This window comes from Cheilinus undulatus, linkage group 5 (assembly GCF_018320785.1).
Source record: "Cheilinus undulatus linkage group 5, ASM1832078v1, whole genome shotgun sequence".
Classification (NCBI taxonomy): Eukaryota; Metazoa; Chordata; class Actinopteri; order Labriformes; family Labridae; genus Cheilinus; species Cheilinus undulatus.
The window spans coordinates 52,042,694-52,057,449 of NC_054869.1; the positions used below are offsets into that span (position 1 = coordinate 52,042,694).

Below are 14,756 nucleotides of genomic sequence, written 5' to 3' on the forward strand. Positions count from 1 at the left end.
TTGGCTGTTCGTCTACACGGCAACGGCATTTTGGTGCCTGAAAATGGAACTTTTTGGAAACGGGGTCCAGAGTGGAAGTTTTTCAAAATGCCCCCGTCTCTGTCTCCGTGTAAACAGGGAAAACGGCACTTTCTGAAAACGGACATGCGCACTGCGGCTGCAGTAAATATCCATGTGCGAGCAGGCTTAAGGCCCGAACATACTCGAGCGTACTGTGAGCAGAGCGGACTCCGCGCGGAATGTCCGCAGTCATCAGAGCTTCCTTAGTCAGGCGCACTGCCGTGTAGTAGTTTCCTGTGAAATTTCCATGAAATCCTACATTTCCCACAATCCTTGCGCATTGTTTACATTTTTCTGTCATGGCGTCCTACACTGACGAAGAGGAAGAGGAGCTGCTCTGCCTGATGGCTTTAAGCAGTAAAATTAAGAGACATTGGTACGGCCATTAAATGCCACAAGAGACGAGGAAGGGGAGTAAGCCATGTTGGTGAAGGACATGCCAGGTATTGACGTGGAAAAACATTTTCAATACTTCCAAATGATATAAAATAAAAGAAAAAGTAAAAATAAAAAGTTTAATGATCTAGTTGGGCACCAAGCCCCACTCCTTCTCCACCCTGGGAGTCACCGCTCACCCGTCAACGCTGCACAGAGGACAGCAGTCGCTCTGAGAGCTTTGCGCGCACGGGCCTTGCAGACGTCCGCTTTGAGTCCGCACGGACCTCCGCGGAGTCCGTTCCGTGTACGTTCTGCCCGATTATGTTTGGGCCATTATACACATGCGTGGATTGGAAGCCCAAAACAAAACAAAGATGGCCGACACCAGTGTACTGTTCGTGCTCCTCACTCTTTTGAATTTAACTGTACGTCTCCAACAAAGTGTTGATTTACTTCACCATCACTTGGATCAGCGGAGACGTGTGCCTGCACCAGATTCTGACTCGACCCACATGCCATCAAAGGACAGCCCAAAGGCTGGCTCGAAGGTTCATTGCAAAATCCCCCCCGCCATCTACTGGCCTGACATGTATACTACATCATTTTTGGTGTTTCCCACAGTCATGTGTGAACGGAGATAGTTTTGAAAAGGTTGCCGTCTAAACGAGGAACTTTTTGAAAATGAAAACAGAAAACAAAGCAAAACGTTGTCGTGTAAACGAGGCCTAAGACTAACAAAAATAGATCTGTGACGACTGAAACTGAATTTATTTTTTCTTCAAAATGACTAAAACTAGACTAAAATGTAATTTAGTTTTCATCGGACATTCAAAATCTGGGATTTTTCTCCACTGTGGGTAAATCTGTCAAAAACAAAGCATCTGTATCTATTCTGCCTCTCAGCTGTAGAAAGCAGGGACCCCAGGTTTGGCAGAGTGCAGAGAACACACTAGCATGATTTGGTACCAAATTTAGACAAGAGAATAAATGCTTGGACTAAAATAAGACTAAAATGTGAGGACTTTTTATGGACTAAAACTAAAAAGGATAGAAATGACTAAAATGTGCCTAAAACTAAAATGCATATCATTTAAAGACTAAAACTAAGACCAAAATTAAAAATAGCTGCCAAAATTAACACTGGAGTGGACATGATTCTGCAGGCACACCCCTCTCTATAGAAGTGCAGAGACCAGGACCCTTCCCTAAGCAGGGATCTCCAGAGCTGTGACCATCAGGTTCTTGGTCACCTCTCTTATTAAGGCTGGCCACACACTAGACCAGTGGTTTTCAAACTTTTTTCGCCCAAGGCACACCTAAGGTTAAGCCAAAATCTCAAGGCACACCATATTTAAATCGACAGAAAATAGACTTTTTAAATAATGTTACAGCCAAGGTGGCCTATAAGGTGAGATAAAGGGGAGAGCTTTCTGGGGCCCAGTCAATTGGGGATCATGGGGGATCCTGGAGATGGCAAAAGTGTGCAAAAAGAGGCAAAATGGGTTAAAGTGATGGAAAAACATGGCAAAATTGGGCAAAAAGTGGCAAAACAAAGTCAGAAATGGGCGAGAATTGGTAAAAAGTGGCTAAACAAGGGGGTTGAAATTAGCCGAAACTTGTTGAGAATGTCAAAATAGTGGCAAAAATGAGCTACAAGTGGCCTGATAGGGTTGTTGTAAAAAAAATGTAAAAAAAAGGGTTAAAATCGATTTAAAAAGTGGCAAAATAGGTCAAAAGTAGTAATAAGAAGTGGCAAAAAATTGCTAAATAAAGCAGCAAAATGGTTTATGTTGTCAAAATAAGTGTCAAAAATGGGTGGAAAAATTGGTAAACTTGGTTAAAATAATTAATAATTTCAGCACCAATTTCAACCCAGTAATAGCTTGCCACGCTTTTCAGCTCTTAACGAGGTCACTGTTAGCCAGGATGCTAGCACCAATGCTACTGATCCAACACACACACACTGACATCATCAATAAATCCCAACTAGGGAGGTCCCATTCTCCGGGGTATTTTGGGGGTCCAGTCAGATCTGTGGGCAGGCCTGGTTGCAGTACTTGCTATAAAGTTGTAGTAATAATGTATGGTACAACTCCCATGGCACACCTAGACTTGCCTTAAGGCACACTAGTGCCTTACACCATTTGAGAACCACTGGTCTAGACGACTCCACCAGACTCTCAGATCACTGGAGACCACCCACCCGCCATAAAACTGGAAAACTGAGAAGGGGGTCTGACAACTTTGTGAATGACCTGTGTATTTACAGGAGTTATAGTCTGGTTCATATTTTCCCAGCCTTCTTATTGATTTGTTTGTCTTAAATTTAGTGTCCGGCTTCTACAGCCGTCTTTGCCGTCACCTTTGTCAGAGGAATTTTTGTAGATGAGCTGGCCTTCTTTTTTATCCGTCTGCTCTTGAATTTTAAAAATATATGAATTTACATTTGAGAAAAGCAGAGACTCAGTGCTGGAGAGGATGTGTTTTCAGGTTTAGCAGTCTCAGTGTGAACGTGGTCTCAGTCGACAGTCGGGGTTAATCCACCTCGATGGACTCGCTGCTCTCGTTCACCGGTTTACACTCGTTGGGAAGTCGCTGGTGGCGGCTCAGCTGAGTGGCCTGTGTGAAGCTGCGATCACATCGCTCACATCTGATGGACAGAAACACAAAGAGAGAAAGAGCAATCAGATATCAGGGAGAAGAGAAGAGCAGAAACAGTGCAAGAAAGTAAAAAACATCATACATGATAGGGCTGGGTGATGTGGGTTAGAAATCATCATTGGTTAGGCTAAATGGAGAAAAATGATGCAAGTGTGGTGTGAAATGTTTGCCCCCTTCCTGATTTTGTATTTTTTGCATATTTGTCACACTTAAATGTTTCAGATAAACTATTTCTGCATTGTTTTAAAAAATAAGAAATAAAAAGTAAAAACCATAACTTTGCCTGATAACTGTGAGATGCAAAATTAGGAATATAAAATGAAAACAGAAATGTATTTTCCCACTTTCCTAACTTTTTATCTATTTGAACTTTTTCTTATTTTCATGACTTAACAAGGATGTTTTCAATCATCAGGGTTAGGTTTACATGTTTATACTGGAGGAAATCTGCAGACCAGTGGGCCAGTTATAATAAAAATATGATAGGATCTGGCGGGCCAGGTACAACTGTACCATGGGTCGAGTTTGACACCCCTGACTTAAAGCATTAAGCAATGCAACTGTACTTTACAAGGTTAGATCAGACACCATCTTTTTTGGCATTTGCACAGCTTATAAATGTGCAAAAAGCCCCGCTAGTCTTTAGTGGATCTGGCCCAGCTAATATACACATATACACACATGCAGACACACACTCTCCCTGCTGCTAACTCTAATATCCAATGACAGTATAAAGTGTGTGTGAGGCCCAGCGGAGCAGAAAGCTGTAATTGTTGCCCTGATCTTCACAACCTGACCAACAAATTACACCCAGACACACGGTCAACCTGTCAATAATCTATCTAGTGGGCTGGGCGGGGGTGTGTGTTGGAGGGTATTCCCATCTCACACACTTTAACACACACTCACACACACACTGGGACGTATCGCGGCCTGATAAAGCAGCGTCACTGTCACTTTCAATAGACAGGGAGAAGAGAGGGAGCTTTTAGTCCAAGCTGAGGGGGGGTGGGGGGTGTGGGTGTTCAAAGAGAGAGCTGTGAGGAGGGATTGGACTCAACAGCCCTGAAACAAGACTAACATGCTGTTAGATAGATAGGAGGAGGGGGAGGGGGGTGTTAGGCAGATAAGGAGGAGGCATTTTTTTTTTGCAGCGAAGCTTGACTGAGTCAAGAAACAAAAGACACCTGGAGGCTCTTTAACCCGAGTTTTACACGGCCTCCTCCATGATCGCTTTTTCTGTGTCACTCTTAAATGTTTCAGATCATCAACAAAGAAAATGCAGTTTTAAAATGATGATGCAGCGTACAGGTCCATTTAGAGCTGTAAAGTACTAACTCTTCTCCATGCCCATTCATTCCTAATGGCTTTCGCTCACTTCCTGACCCCCAGCAGACATTCTGGACCACCTGATTGCAAACAACCTATTGCGACGTTTTGAAGCTGTTTCCTCATGACTGGAGCCAATAAAATCAGACTAAACTACCCCGGGACTAGATCAGACCCTCTCCTAGGGTCTAAGACTTCAACAGAAACACAGGAATGAGTCTACCGAGGGTAAATCACATGTTGAAGATCACCTTTTATTCTCAGGCCTGCTCACAGATTTGAACCTAGAGAACGGGCCCATCCCAGATGTGATTTAATGACAGTATCAGTGCATTTAGGTGACATTTTTTGCCACTTTTATTCCATTTTTGCTACTTTTGAACCCCAGTTCACCACCTTTTTAACCCATTCCTGCCACTGGTAAGCCATGTTGCTGCTTATTAATCCTTTCTACCACTTTTTACGACCATTTTTGACAATTTTAACCCAATTTCACTATTTGTCACATCCAATATTGACACTTTAAATGCATTTTGCAACTTGTAATCCATTTTCTGCCAGTTTTTACCACTTTTAACCCATTTTTGCTACTCTGAAATCCCATTTCACCACCTTTACAGCCTAACTTGGCACTGTTGATCCAAGTTCATCCTTCTTTATGCCCAGTTTAGCCAATTTTACCTCCATTTCACTATTTGTTCCATCTATTTCTGCCACTGGAATCCCATTTTTGCCACCTTCCACTCTTTGTTGCCTCTGTTGACCCATTTTGAAACTTTCAACCCCATTTCACCCCTTTTTACACCCTTTTTGCAGATTTTTACTCAATTTAATTTTTTTCATTTCCAGTATTGCCACTTTAATCCCATTTTGCAACTTGTTATCCGTGTTCACCATTTCTCGGCCAGTTTTTACCACTTTAAAGGCATTGTTGCTACTTTTATCCCTTTTCTGCTACTCTTAAAAATCCCATTTAGCCTCTTCTGCCCATTTTTGACTCTTTGAACCCGTTTACTGTTAGAGCTCACAGCTATTTTTTCACCATCATGTCTTGCCTGGACTTTTTGTCTTAAAAAACTTGTAAAACATCAACCCTGTGGTGCACAGTCAAGCTCTGAACATTTTTTAGGACAACCTGGGCTTTAAGAATATATCTACTACAGTAATGTCACTTGGTTTCTGAAAAAGTTATAGGACTCTAAAGATAAAAGTTAAAAACAAATCGGAATTTAAAACTCAAAGATTTTTATCGATAACACCCAGTAAACAAAAGTTACAAAGCCTTTTCTTTGCACAGACTTGTTCTCCCATCTCTTGGGGACAAAAAAAGTGAAATATAAATAAATATTCTGTGACTATCAGTTTTCAAAATATCTACAAATATTTAAAAAAAAAAAAGTCCAGGCGCTTTTTTGCAGTTAGATTCATTAGTGTCATTCCTTAAAGCAGTAGAGACGCAACATCTTGCTATTCGAGGACAGCCCCTCCCACAATGCATTGCATGTAAACATTGCCCTAAACAAATATGGCGCGACCCATTGAAGAAAGCCAAAGAACGTGTTCGAAAATGGATTTAAAAAAAAAAAAAGGTGCTTGTAATTGAATCTAGCACCATGGATTTAATCTTTAAAAACCCTGAAAAGTCTGTGAAGCTCTGGGCTTGCTAGAACAGTGTCCTTAAGGGCTATGGAGACATTGAGGGTAGCAAACAAATGGCAAAATGGTCAGCTTTCAGAGGAAAAAAGAGTGTGTCTCTATGACTTATGGTTTGAAAGTTACTAACATCTTTATAAACGGTGTCACTTATTGTTGTACACACCAACGCTGCCCTCAGAGACCCCCAGGAAGTCAGCCAAGTTCCGGGCTCACTAGAAAATGTTCTGTACGAGCCACGAATGCACGAAGAACATATTTAAAAAGGCACAATACAGAGCTCTCACAGGAAAAAACAAGTTAGTGTCTACGACTGACGGTTCAAAAGCTGGCAGGCAATTTACAGTGGGATGTGCCGTGAACTCTAGATTTAAGAAAAGGGGTTTACATTTTTTAGAAAGCTATACACTACAGCACGAAAAAATATATATACTTGTTGCTTTGATAAGAGTGATTATTATTATTTGTAAAAAACATAGTGAACTAGTTAGAAACTGTAGGCTTTGGCTTCTACCAAAGATTGCAAATTGAGGACAGGAGCCTTCAGGTCCTGACCTTGGTGACCTCAGTGGTAGCTAGAGCCATGTTAGCATCCTTGTTTTATAAATTGTCTTACTCTCTTCTTAGTCGACTGAAGTGCTCTGGTGTGGAGGAGGATGGTCCTGCTCTAATTCATCTGTAAATCTACAAAACCACACCAGCTCCGACATCAAAGCTCGTCTGTCACAGCCACTTATCCAGCAGGACAAACACGAGGACGCCTCTTCTACACAACAAAGAGCAGAGGAGAAACCAGGCGGTCGCCTCCTTCTTCTCTTTTTCTTCTCTCAGCGGGGGAAAATAACGCTGACCACTCGGTCCTGACAGGAGGACAGAGGTGGCTTTAATGACTTTCTCTTGAGGATGAGTGAAGTTTCAGCTCGTCTCTTATCTCAGTCTCCTCTGTAAAAAGGAGACGGGATGAGGAGCAAACAAGTAAAGACGGTGTTCAGTCACAGATTGACAGGACTGATGGAACCCAGAGAAGAAACCAGACATGTACAACAAGTCTCCATTAACAGCGTTGTTACGACTCAGTGCTGAGGATTCAGGCGGCTGGCTGAACAAACTGGGGCTACATCTCTACCTATGTCAAGATTCTGCAATGAAACATTAACAAATTCATGTGGATTATGAGGATAAACTTTAAACACTGTAATTGATTAAAAAAGCTTGGCACACAGCAGCACAAGAATAGTCAGTCTGACTGCAGTTTATTAGACTATTTATGCCTTTATTCGGACAGTGGAGAGAGATGACATGCAGGATTGGGCTAAGGTAAGTCAATAAGTCCTCCTTTATTAACAGGTACATGCAGATGGGAGCACATCACCCCTGTGTTCTGCTCCCTGTTGATTTTAGAATAACTTTTAAATTGTATCTCATTTTAAAATCTCTCCAGGGTTTAGCCCGCTCTTATTTATAAGACCTTTTTATCCCCAATACCCACCACGATCTCTCAGATCCTCTGATGAATAAATCACAACAGGGCCCATTCTCTGGGTTTGTCAGGGGCCATTCTCTGGATTTATCAGGGGCCAGTCTCTGGGTTTATCAGGGGCCCATTCTCTGGGTTTGATAGGGTCCATTCTCTGGATTTATCAGGGGCCATTCTCTGGGTCATCAGGGGCCAGTCTCTTGGTTTATCAGGGGCCAGTCTCTGGGTTTATCAGGGGCCATTCTCTGGGTTTGTCAGGGGCAAGACCAATTCTGTTGGTGGGTTTGGGGAGAGACAAAGGACCATGTTCACTCACACTTTCACCTACAGCCTATTTAGAAAGACTGATTAACCTAACAAACATGTTTCTGGTTTGTGTGAGGAAGCCTGAGAACCTACACGTGCAGGAGAACATGCAAACGTGGACACTTCATGGGTTAAAATGTGCTGGACTACATAAGACAACAAAGATTCATGTTTGAACATATCTAACAGAAGTTAAGTCTTCTTTTTTAAATCAATGTAGAAATTTCAGTGTCAAAATTCTACATGTTTGATTGAATGATTCCTAAAAAGAAGAGGGTGCTTTTGATAAAATCCTGATAAACGTGAAAATTTTTTAAAAAGAAGAGCCAGGAACATCCGGGTGCATGTCTCCGATCTACTTAATAGGCGCCGGCTCCTCTCTGAGCCCACAGGAGGATACTTAAAATTGTGATGTTTCTTTATTCTGAGACACTGATTAGAAAACGGCAGAACAACAGAAGAGCAGCACTTTGACAGGCTCCACACTCCAGCGAGTATCGGTTCTGAAAAGCTGCCGACCACACAGAATCGCCACCTCTGTCTCCTCAGCGGGAAAATAAAGTTGAGCGTTTTCCTCCTGACAAAGTGACAGTGGCAGCTTTAATCTATTCGCCGCGCCGTCCAAAAGGAGATAACTCCCCGAGCCATCGATCTGCTAAAGATTTCTGACGCCCGTCCATGATTGTCTTTGTCCCGCTCTGCCTCCACCGAGACTCTGAAGTGCTGATGAAAAGCTTCGGGGTTTCCTCCGATTGCTTATTAAGAATGCTGATTTGCTTTAAGCAGATTTCTCGCCGGGCGCTTGTCGTTTTACTTTTTACACCGTGATCTCTTGTTCCTCTGTGCTCTTCCTCTCATTTTCTCCCTCGTTCTTCTCACCCTTTCACTCTCCACGTCAATGACAGCTGGGGATTTCTCTGATTGCTTATTAAGAACATTAATGTGTTTCCCCTCTTGTTCCCCTGACAGGTGTCCACTAGATTCGCTTATTTTGCTTTTTCACTTTCGTTAATATCTCCTGCTCTTTCCACTTCCTGTCCCCCCCGAACGCTGACCTCTGGGTCCACCGGGGGAACCTTTATTGTCCTCTGGCTCTGACAGGATGACAGCAGGACAGCAGCATCAGGACATCCTGACTGCAGCGTGGATTACTCTTTGATTCCATCAGTCACTGAGGAAAATGTGAAGTGTTAGTATGGAGATCCACGTCCTCTTCTAACTGCTGTCTGTGTGTTTTACTGGTTCATGAACAAGAAGAGAACGTCCTTGATGGCTGGCAACGCGGGAAGATATTAGTATGGAAAGGAGAGGTCAGATGTCACAGTCGCTGTGACAGCATCCATCCATCCATCTTCTTCCGCTTATCTGGGTCCGGGTCCAGGTCATGGGGGCAGCAGTCTCAGCAGAGAAGCCCAGACACTACTCTCCCCAGCCACTTCCACCAGCTCCTCTGAGAGGATACCGAGGTATTCCCAGGCCAGCCGAGAGATGTGATCCCTCCAACGTGTCCTGGGTCTGCCCCGGGGTCTACTCCCAGATGGACATGCCCGAAACACCTTCTCAGGGAGACGTCTGGGAGGCATCCTTACAAGATACCCGAACCACCTCATCTGGCTCCTCTCAGTGTGGAGGAGCTGCAGCTCTACTCTGAGTCTCTTCCTGCCCCTATCTCTTAGGCTGAGCCCAGACACCCTGCGGAGAAAGCTCATTTCAGCCGCTTGTATTCGCGATCTTGTTCTTTTGGTCAGTACCCACAGCTTGTGACCATAGGTGAGGGTTGGAACGTAGATCGACCGGTAAATTGAGAGCTTTGCCTTCTGACTCAGCTCTCTCTTCACCACAATGGACCGGTATAACGTCTGCATCACTGCAGGTGCCGAACCGATCTGTCTGTCAATCTTTCGCTCCATCTTTGCCTCACTCGTGAACAAGACCCCGAGATACTTGAACTCCTCCACTTGGGGCAGAGACTCTCCTCCGACCCGGAGTGGAGCTGGCAGTCCATCCTTTCCTGGCTAAGAACCATGGCCCTGTGACAGCAGAGGTACAAAAATCTCCACAGAGAGATCATGATTAATGGAGAAGGGACGGTGAACTAAATGGGTCTATGTCATCAGCTTCACTAGTCGTCTCTTTCTATGCAGCTGAACCAAATATAAATATTTTCATACTGCAATGCTGCCACAGGCCAAGACTTGAGGCTGCAGCTTCAGACTGTCTGTATTTCCCATCAGCCTCCTCTTTGGCTCTACTGCCTGGATGGAAACGAGCAGTAAATAGAGTAGTCTTGTACAAGTAGTGTCAGATTTACTAGTCTTTAGTCATTTTAGCCTGTTTCAAACCACTTTAAGTCCTGTTCAGTCCTGTTCTGAAAGTCTATCAGTTCACACACTGCAGCAGGAGCTGAGTAATATAATATTCCCACAGCAAAGACATCTAAAGTCCCTCAGTTTAGGCCAGTTCAAGTTGCATAAACCATCCATCTCACTCCCTTTAATAATGATGCTGCATGCATGGTTCTTTTCATCACCATTGCTGTTTGGCAATTTCAGAGAACACCTTAAAAAATTAACCTGATATACCGTTTCATAGATCCACTGCATGGATATATTTCACATTCATCTGGGAAACTTATGAAGGGCAGGACCAATGAGAAAAATCCCGAACATTCAGCTCTGACGTAGCAGACGTGCCCAGCCCTAGAGCTAACCTGAGCCATACAGGCTAGCACTACTGTACCGTTTTAATGGTTAAGCTTATCTGTGGCTAAAATTCAGGCCAATGTAGAGTCACTGGTTAACCTTATGAGCATGTTTTGGTCTGTGGGAGGATGCCAGAGAACTCATTTCATTGTATACACTGGTTTACAGAACTACGGAAGACGATTAGGGCCACTGAAAAAAAATATTTGAGATGCAAAATTTTGTTTTTTCTACTTGTGAGAAGAAAGTCAGAATTCTGAGGTAAAGGTCAGAAGACTTTTACCTCAGAATTCTGACTTTTCTTTGTTTAAAATTCTGACTTTAATCCAGAATACTGACTTTATTCTCAGAATTAGAGAAAACATTTAGTGCATCTCGAAAAAAAAATTTGAGAACTAAACCCAGAGAGAGAGAGAGAGAGAGAGAGAGAGAGAGAGAGAAATTTTAGAGCCCACCTGTAGCCACAGCAGACTCATCCAGGATGGGAGTCAGGCCTGACCCCAGAATTAAGGTGTTCCAAGCTATCACTGGGACTCTGATGGTAAAATTACTTATTCCTGACACTCTATAAACCCATTTCATCTCTGTTTCCACCCATTTTTCAATATTTGACCCATTTTTGCTACTTTTTAAACCCCTTTTTTACTACGTTTCACTATGTTTCCACATTTTTAACACATTTTTTGACACATTTTGCTAGTTGTTGCCACTTTTAGCCAATTTTTGACACTATTAACCCATTTTTTGCCACATGTGACCTATTTTTGTCTCTTTTTTGTCTTCTTCTTTGCCCAACTTTGCCACTATTAACCTTTGTTTTGCGACTCACTAGAGACATTTTTCCTCTTTCTCTGCTCACCATTCTGGCTGTGTTAGTGCACATGGTCTAATTTTTTGCAACAAAGTTTATTTCTAGGCAAATATATGAATTCAAATTTCAGTTGCTCTAATAGGTCAGTGGAACACTGTGAAACAAACTTACTACCCTTTAGAGCCATTAAGGACAAAGTCCACTTCCAAAAAACTGCTATAAAAACAGATTAATATTTTTTTCTGCTTTTTTTTGCATAGATCTCTTTAACAACTTCAGCTGTGCTAAAAACTACAAAAGATTCAATCATTTTGAGGATTTAACCCTTTAAATGCCAGTTTGATTTCTTATGTATCAAAAAATGTGGTTCGAATGTGACTCGAACGGATAGTAAATTTTAAATCGGATGCTACACAAAAACTAATAATGCATCAAAGTCAATATTTTGGCTAATGTTTGAATATGTCAAGTTAAATAATGTTAAATAACGTAATGTTAAATATGAATATGTTAAGTTTTCATAGAAGTTTTTTGGAAGTGGACATTTTTGTCCTTAATGGTTTTAATGGGTAGTAAATTAAAGTGATGCCTGAGGGTTTCCCTTTTTTAGTCTCAGATTTTTGCCACTTTTTGCCATTTTCACCCAGTTTCACCACTTTTTGCTTCTCTAACCCATTGTTGGCACTTATAACTAATTTTTTTCAGGTTTTATTAAAGAAGAGAAAGAACCAGACTTGGTGGAAACGGTTTCTTCTGCTCTTCTTCTGACCGGCTTTAGCAAGAGTTTAACCTACCAGCTGGCTCCACTGATAGTGAACAGTGTCTTCAGGGTGTTTCCAGAATGGATCTGAAATGAACACCATGCCATGAATATTTCCAACAAAAGCCAGCTATTGACAGTTTGATAGATTGAATCCCAGACGACACCAGCTGCCCTGACTGAAGATGCAACCACTTCATTCACGCAGCAACATCCTACAGTGGTCTTCGGTCTGATCTGGTCTTTAGACTTCTTACAGAACATTTAAGTTTACTCTAATTGAAAATTGCATTGCAGAAATAAAAGATACTGCAGTGCTGGTGTTTAGCAATGATGTGCAGCCCTAATCTCTTCTTAAACTCAACCTGTAAACTCAAATTAGTATGGAAAGGCTGTAAATTGTGTAGATTTGCTTAGAGACAACAGTCAACATCTGCTAAAGAGTGAAACATGAGAACTGAAATATGGTTTAGCACTAAGGATTTGTATTGATGATATGTGGCTGCCTTCCTTCACTGAATCATGATTTTTAGAGACATCCCTGGCAGCTAGGATGTTAGCTGATAGCTCATGAGGGTATTAGGGGGATGTTAGTGTGTGTTATCTGGGTGTCATAGAGAAGTGAACTGGTCTCTGAGCAGGGGGAGCAGGGGGCTGGGTGGGTTGGACGGGTTGGGGGGTACTCACTGTTACTTACTTGAACGGCTTCTCCCCGGTGTGCGTGCGGATGTGGTTGTTCAGCGTCGTGGCTCCGGCGAACGCGCGGCCACAGTATCCACATTTGAAGGGTCTGTCACTAGAGTGTGTCACCACGTGGTTCCTCAGGTCTGACGGCTGAGAGAAAGACTGGGAGCAGTGGCCACACTGGTACGGTCTGGGAGAGAGAGAGACGGAAAGAGACAGGGGTTCTCAATGTGGGGTTTGGGACCCCTCTGGGGATCGCCAGATGGCTTCCAAAAGACAGGGAGTATTGTTTAATGATTTCAAACTGTAAATATTACCGATTTAAAAAAGATATATGTATAAAATTGCATAAATGTAAAATTAAAACAATAAATTGGTGAGATTTATGCTAAAATCAAAGAAGTGTTTGAAAAATCCTCAAAATGTAAGCCTGCGTACGGCTGTTCTTGAATGTGCATGACTGTGTTTAACTATGCTTTAACCACCTTCAGGTACAGTGGGGGTCCCTGGTCTCTGGTAACACTGTTCTGAGGGTTGCGGACTAAAAAGGCTGAGAACCCTTGGTCTAGAGCAGTGGTTCTCAACTTTTCAGCCCAGGACCCTAAAAATAAAGGTGCAAGAGACTGGGGACCCCCACTGTACCTGAAGGCGGTTGAACACAGCCATGCACATTCTGGAATCTTGTGCAGACAAGGGGGGATAAAGGGGGGAGCTTTAACCTGAATAATAACCACTCTTACCAAAGAAGCAAGTATATTTTTTATTCATTTGTGTGGTAGACAGCCTTCTTAAAAATGGGTTCAAATCTCTTTTGTTAAAACAGAAATAAAATAGGTTAAAATGGCTAGAATAGGTTGATAATGGGAAAAAAAAAGGTGGAAAAGGTGGTGAAATTGGAATTTAAAAGTAGCAGATATTGGTTAGACAATTTGATAAAATTAGAAAAAAAAACAAAAAGCGACAAAAATTGGTTAAAGTGGCAAAATGGGCTTAGATAGTGGTAAGGGGAATTAAAGTGGCTGAAATGACTTTAAATTGGCAAAAACAGGTGGAAAAATTGGTGAAATGGGATGAAAAATTGATATAGACTGGCGAAACGGTTAACTAAGAGAGAAAAATGGGCAGAAATTTTCAGAAATTGGTTAAACTGGCAAAAATGAGCGTATCAAATAGTGAAATGTGGTTGAAATTAGGGGTGCACCGATTGCAATTTTCTGGCCGATCACTGATCTTTAAAAAGCCTGACCTGCAGATTCCGATTTTGGCCGCTACCGATTTTTTTTTTATAACTGACAGCATCCTTCAATGTTCCAATCTTATTTTATTGAAAAACACTGAACAATACTCGTGCAACAATACAAACTTGTTTTAACTGCACATGAGGTAGTTCTCTCAAATATAAATGAAAAGTTTAGAGCATTGCTGTCCAAAATACTAAATTATATCAGTTCCTTTAGTCTTTCATTTTTCACATTTTAGTAGGTAGAGGTACAACCGATCTTATCCACCGATCTTATCTAAGTATCGGCTGATCACCGATCCCCCAAAATTAAGGAAACTGGCGCTGATTCCGATTTTGGCCGATCGATCGTGCACCCCTAGTTGAAATGGGAGTAAAATGTGGTAAAAAGTGGTTAATAGAGGCAATAATGGCTCAACAGAGGCAACAAGTGGTGTAAAGTGGCAAGAAGCGGTAAAAACAGGCAGAAAAAGTGTTGGAAAGGGTTTGAACTGGGAAAAAAATGGGTTTTAAGAGGCAAAAATGTATTAAAATTGGCAAAAACTGTGGGAAAAAGTGATTAAAACAGGTTAAAATTTAGCCAAATTGGTGTAAAGTGGCAACAGTGTAATTTAAAAATATTATCAGTTTTCTTTAGGGCATCTTGCGACCCCCTCTCAGCGTCTCGTGACCCCCATGGGGGTCCTGACCCCAAC

The 14,756-nt window shown here is 42.2% G+C and overlaps 1 protein-coding gene across 1 annotated transcript in view; it reads right to left on the reverse strand.

Moving 5' to 3' along the window:
* Positions 1-2,787: 2,787 nt before the first annotated feature.
* The window catches only part of prdm6 (PR domain containing 6), a 132,453-nt gene continuing 120,484 nt past the window's right edge, over positions 2,788-14,756 (reverse strand). The window contains exons 8-9 of the mRNA XM_041787954.1: positions 12,835-13,011; positions 2,788-3,088 (exon numbers count right to left, since the gene is read on the reverse strand). Of these exons, the coding sequence (XP_041643888.1) occupies positions 2,974-3,088; positions 12,835-13,011 (292 nt within the window). The 3' untranslated portion in view covers positions 2,788-2,973. The remainder of the gene's footprint in view (positions 3,089-12,834; positions 13,012-14,756) is intronic.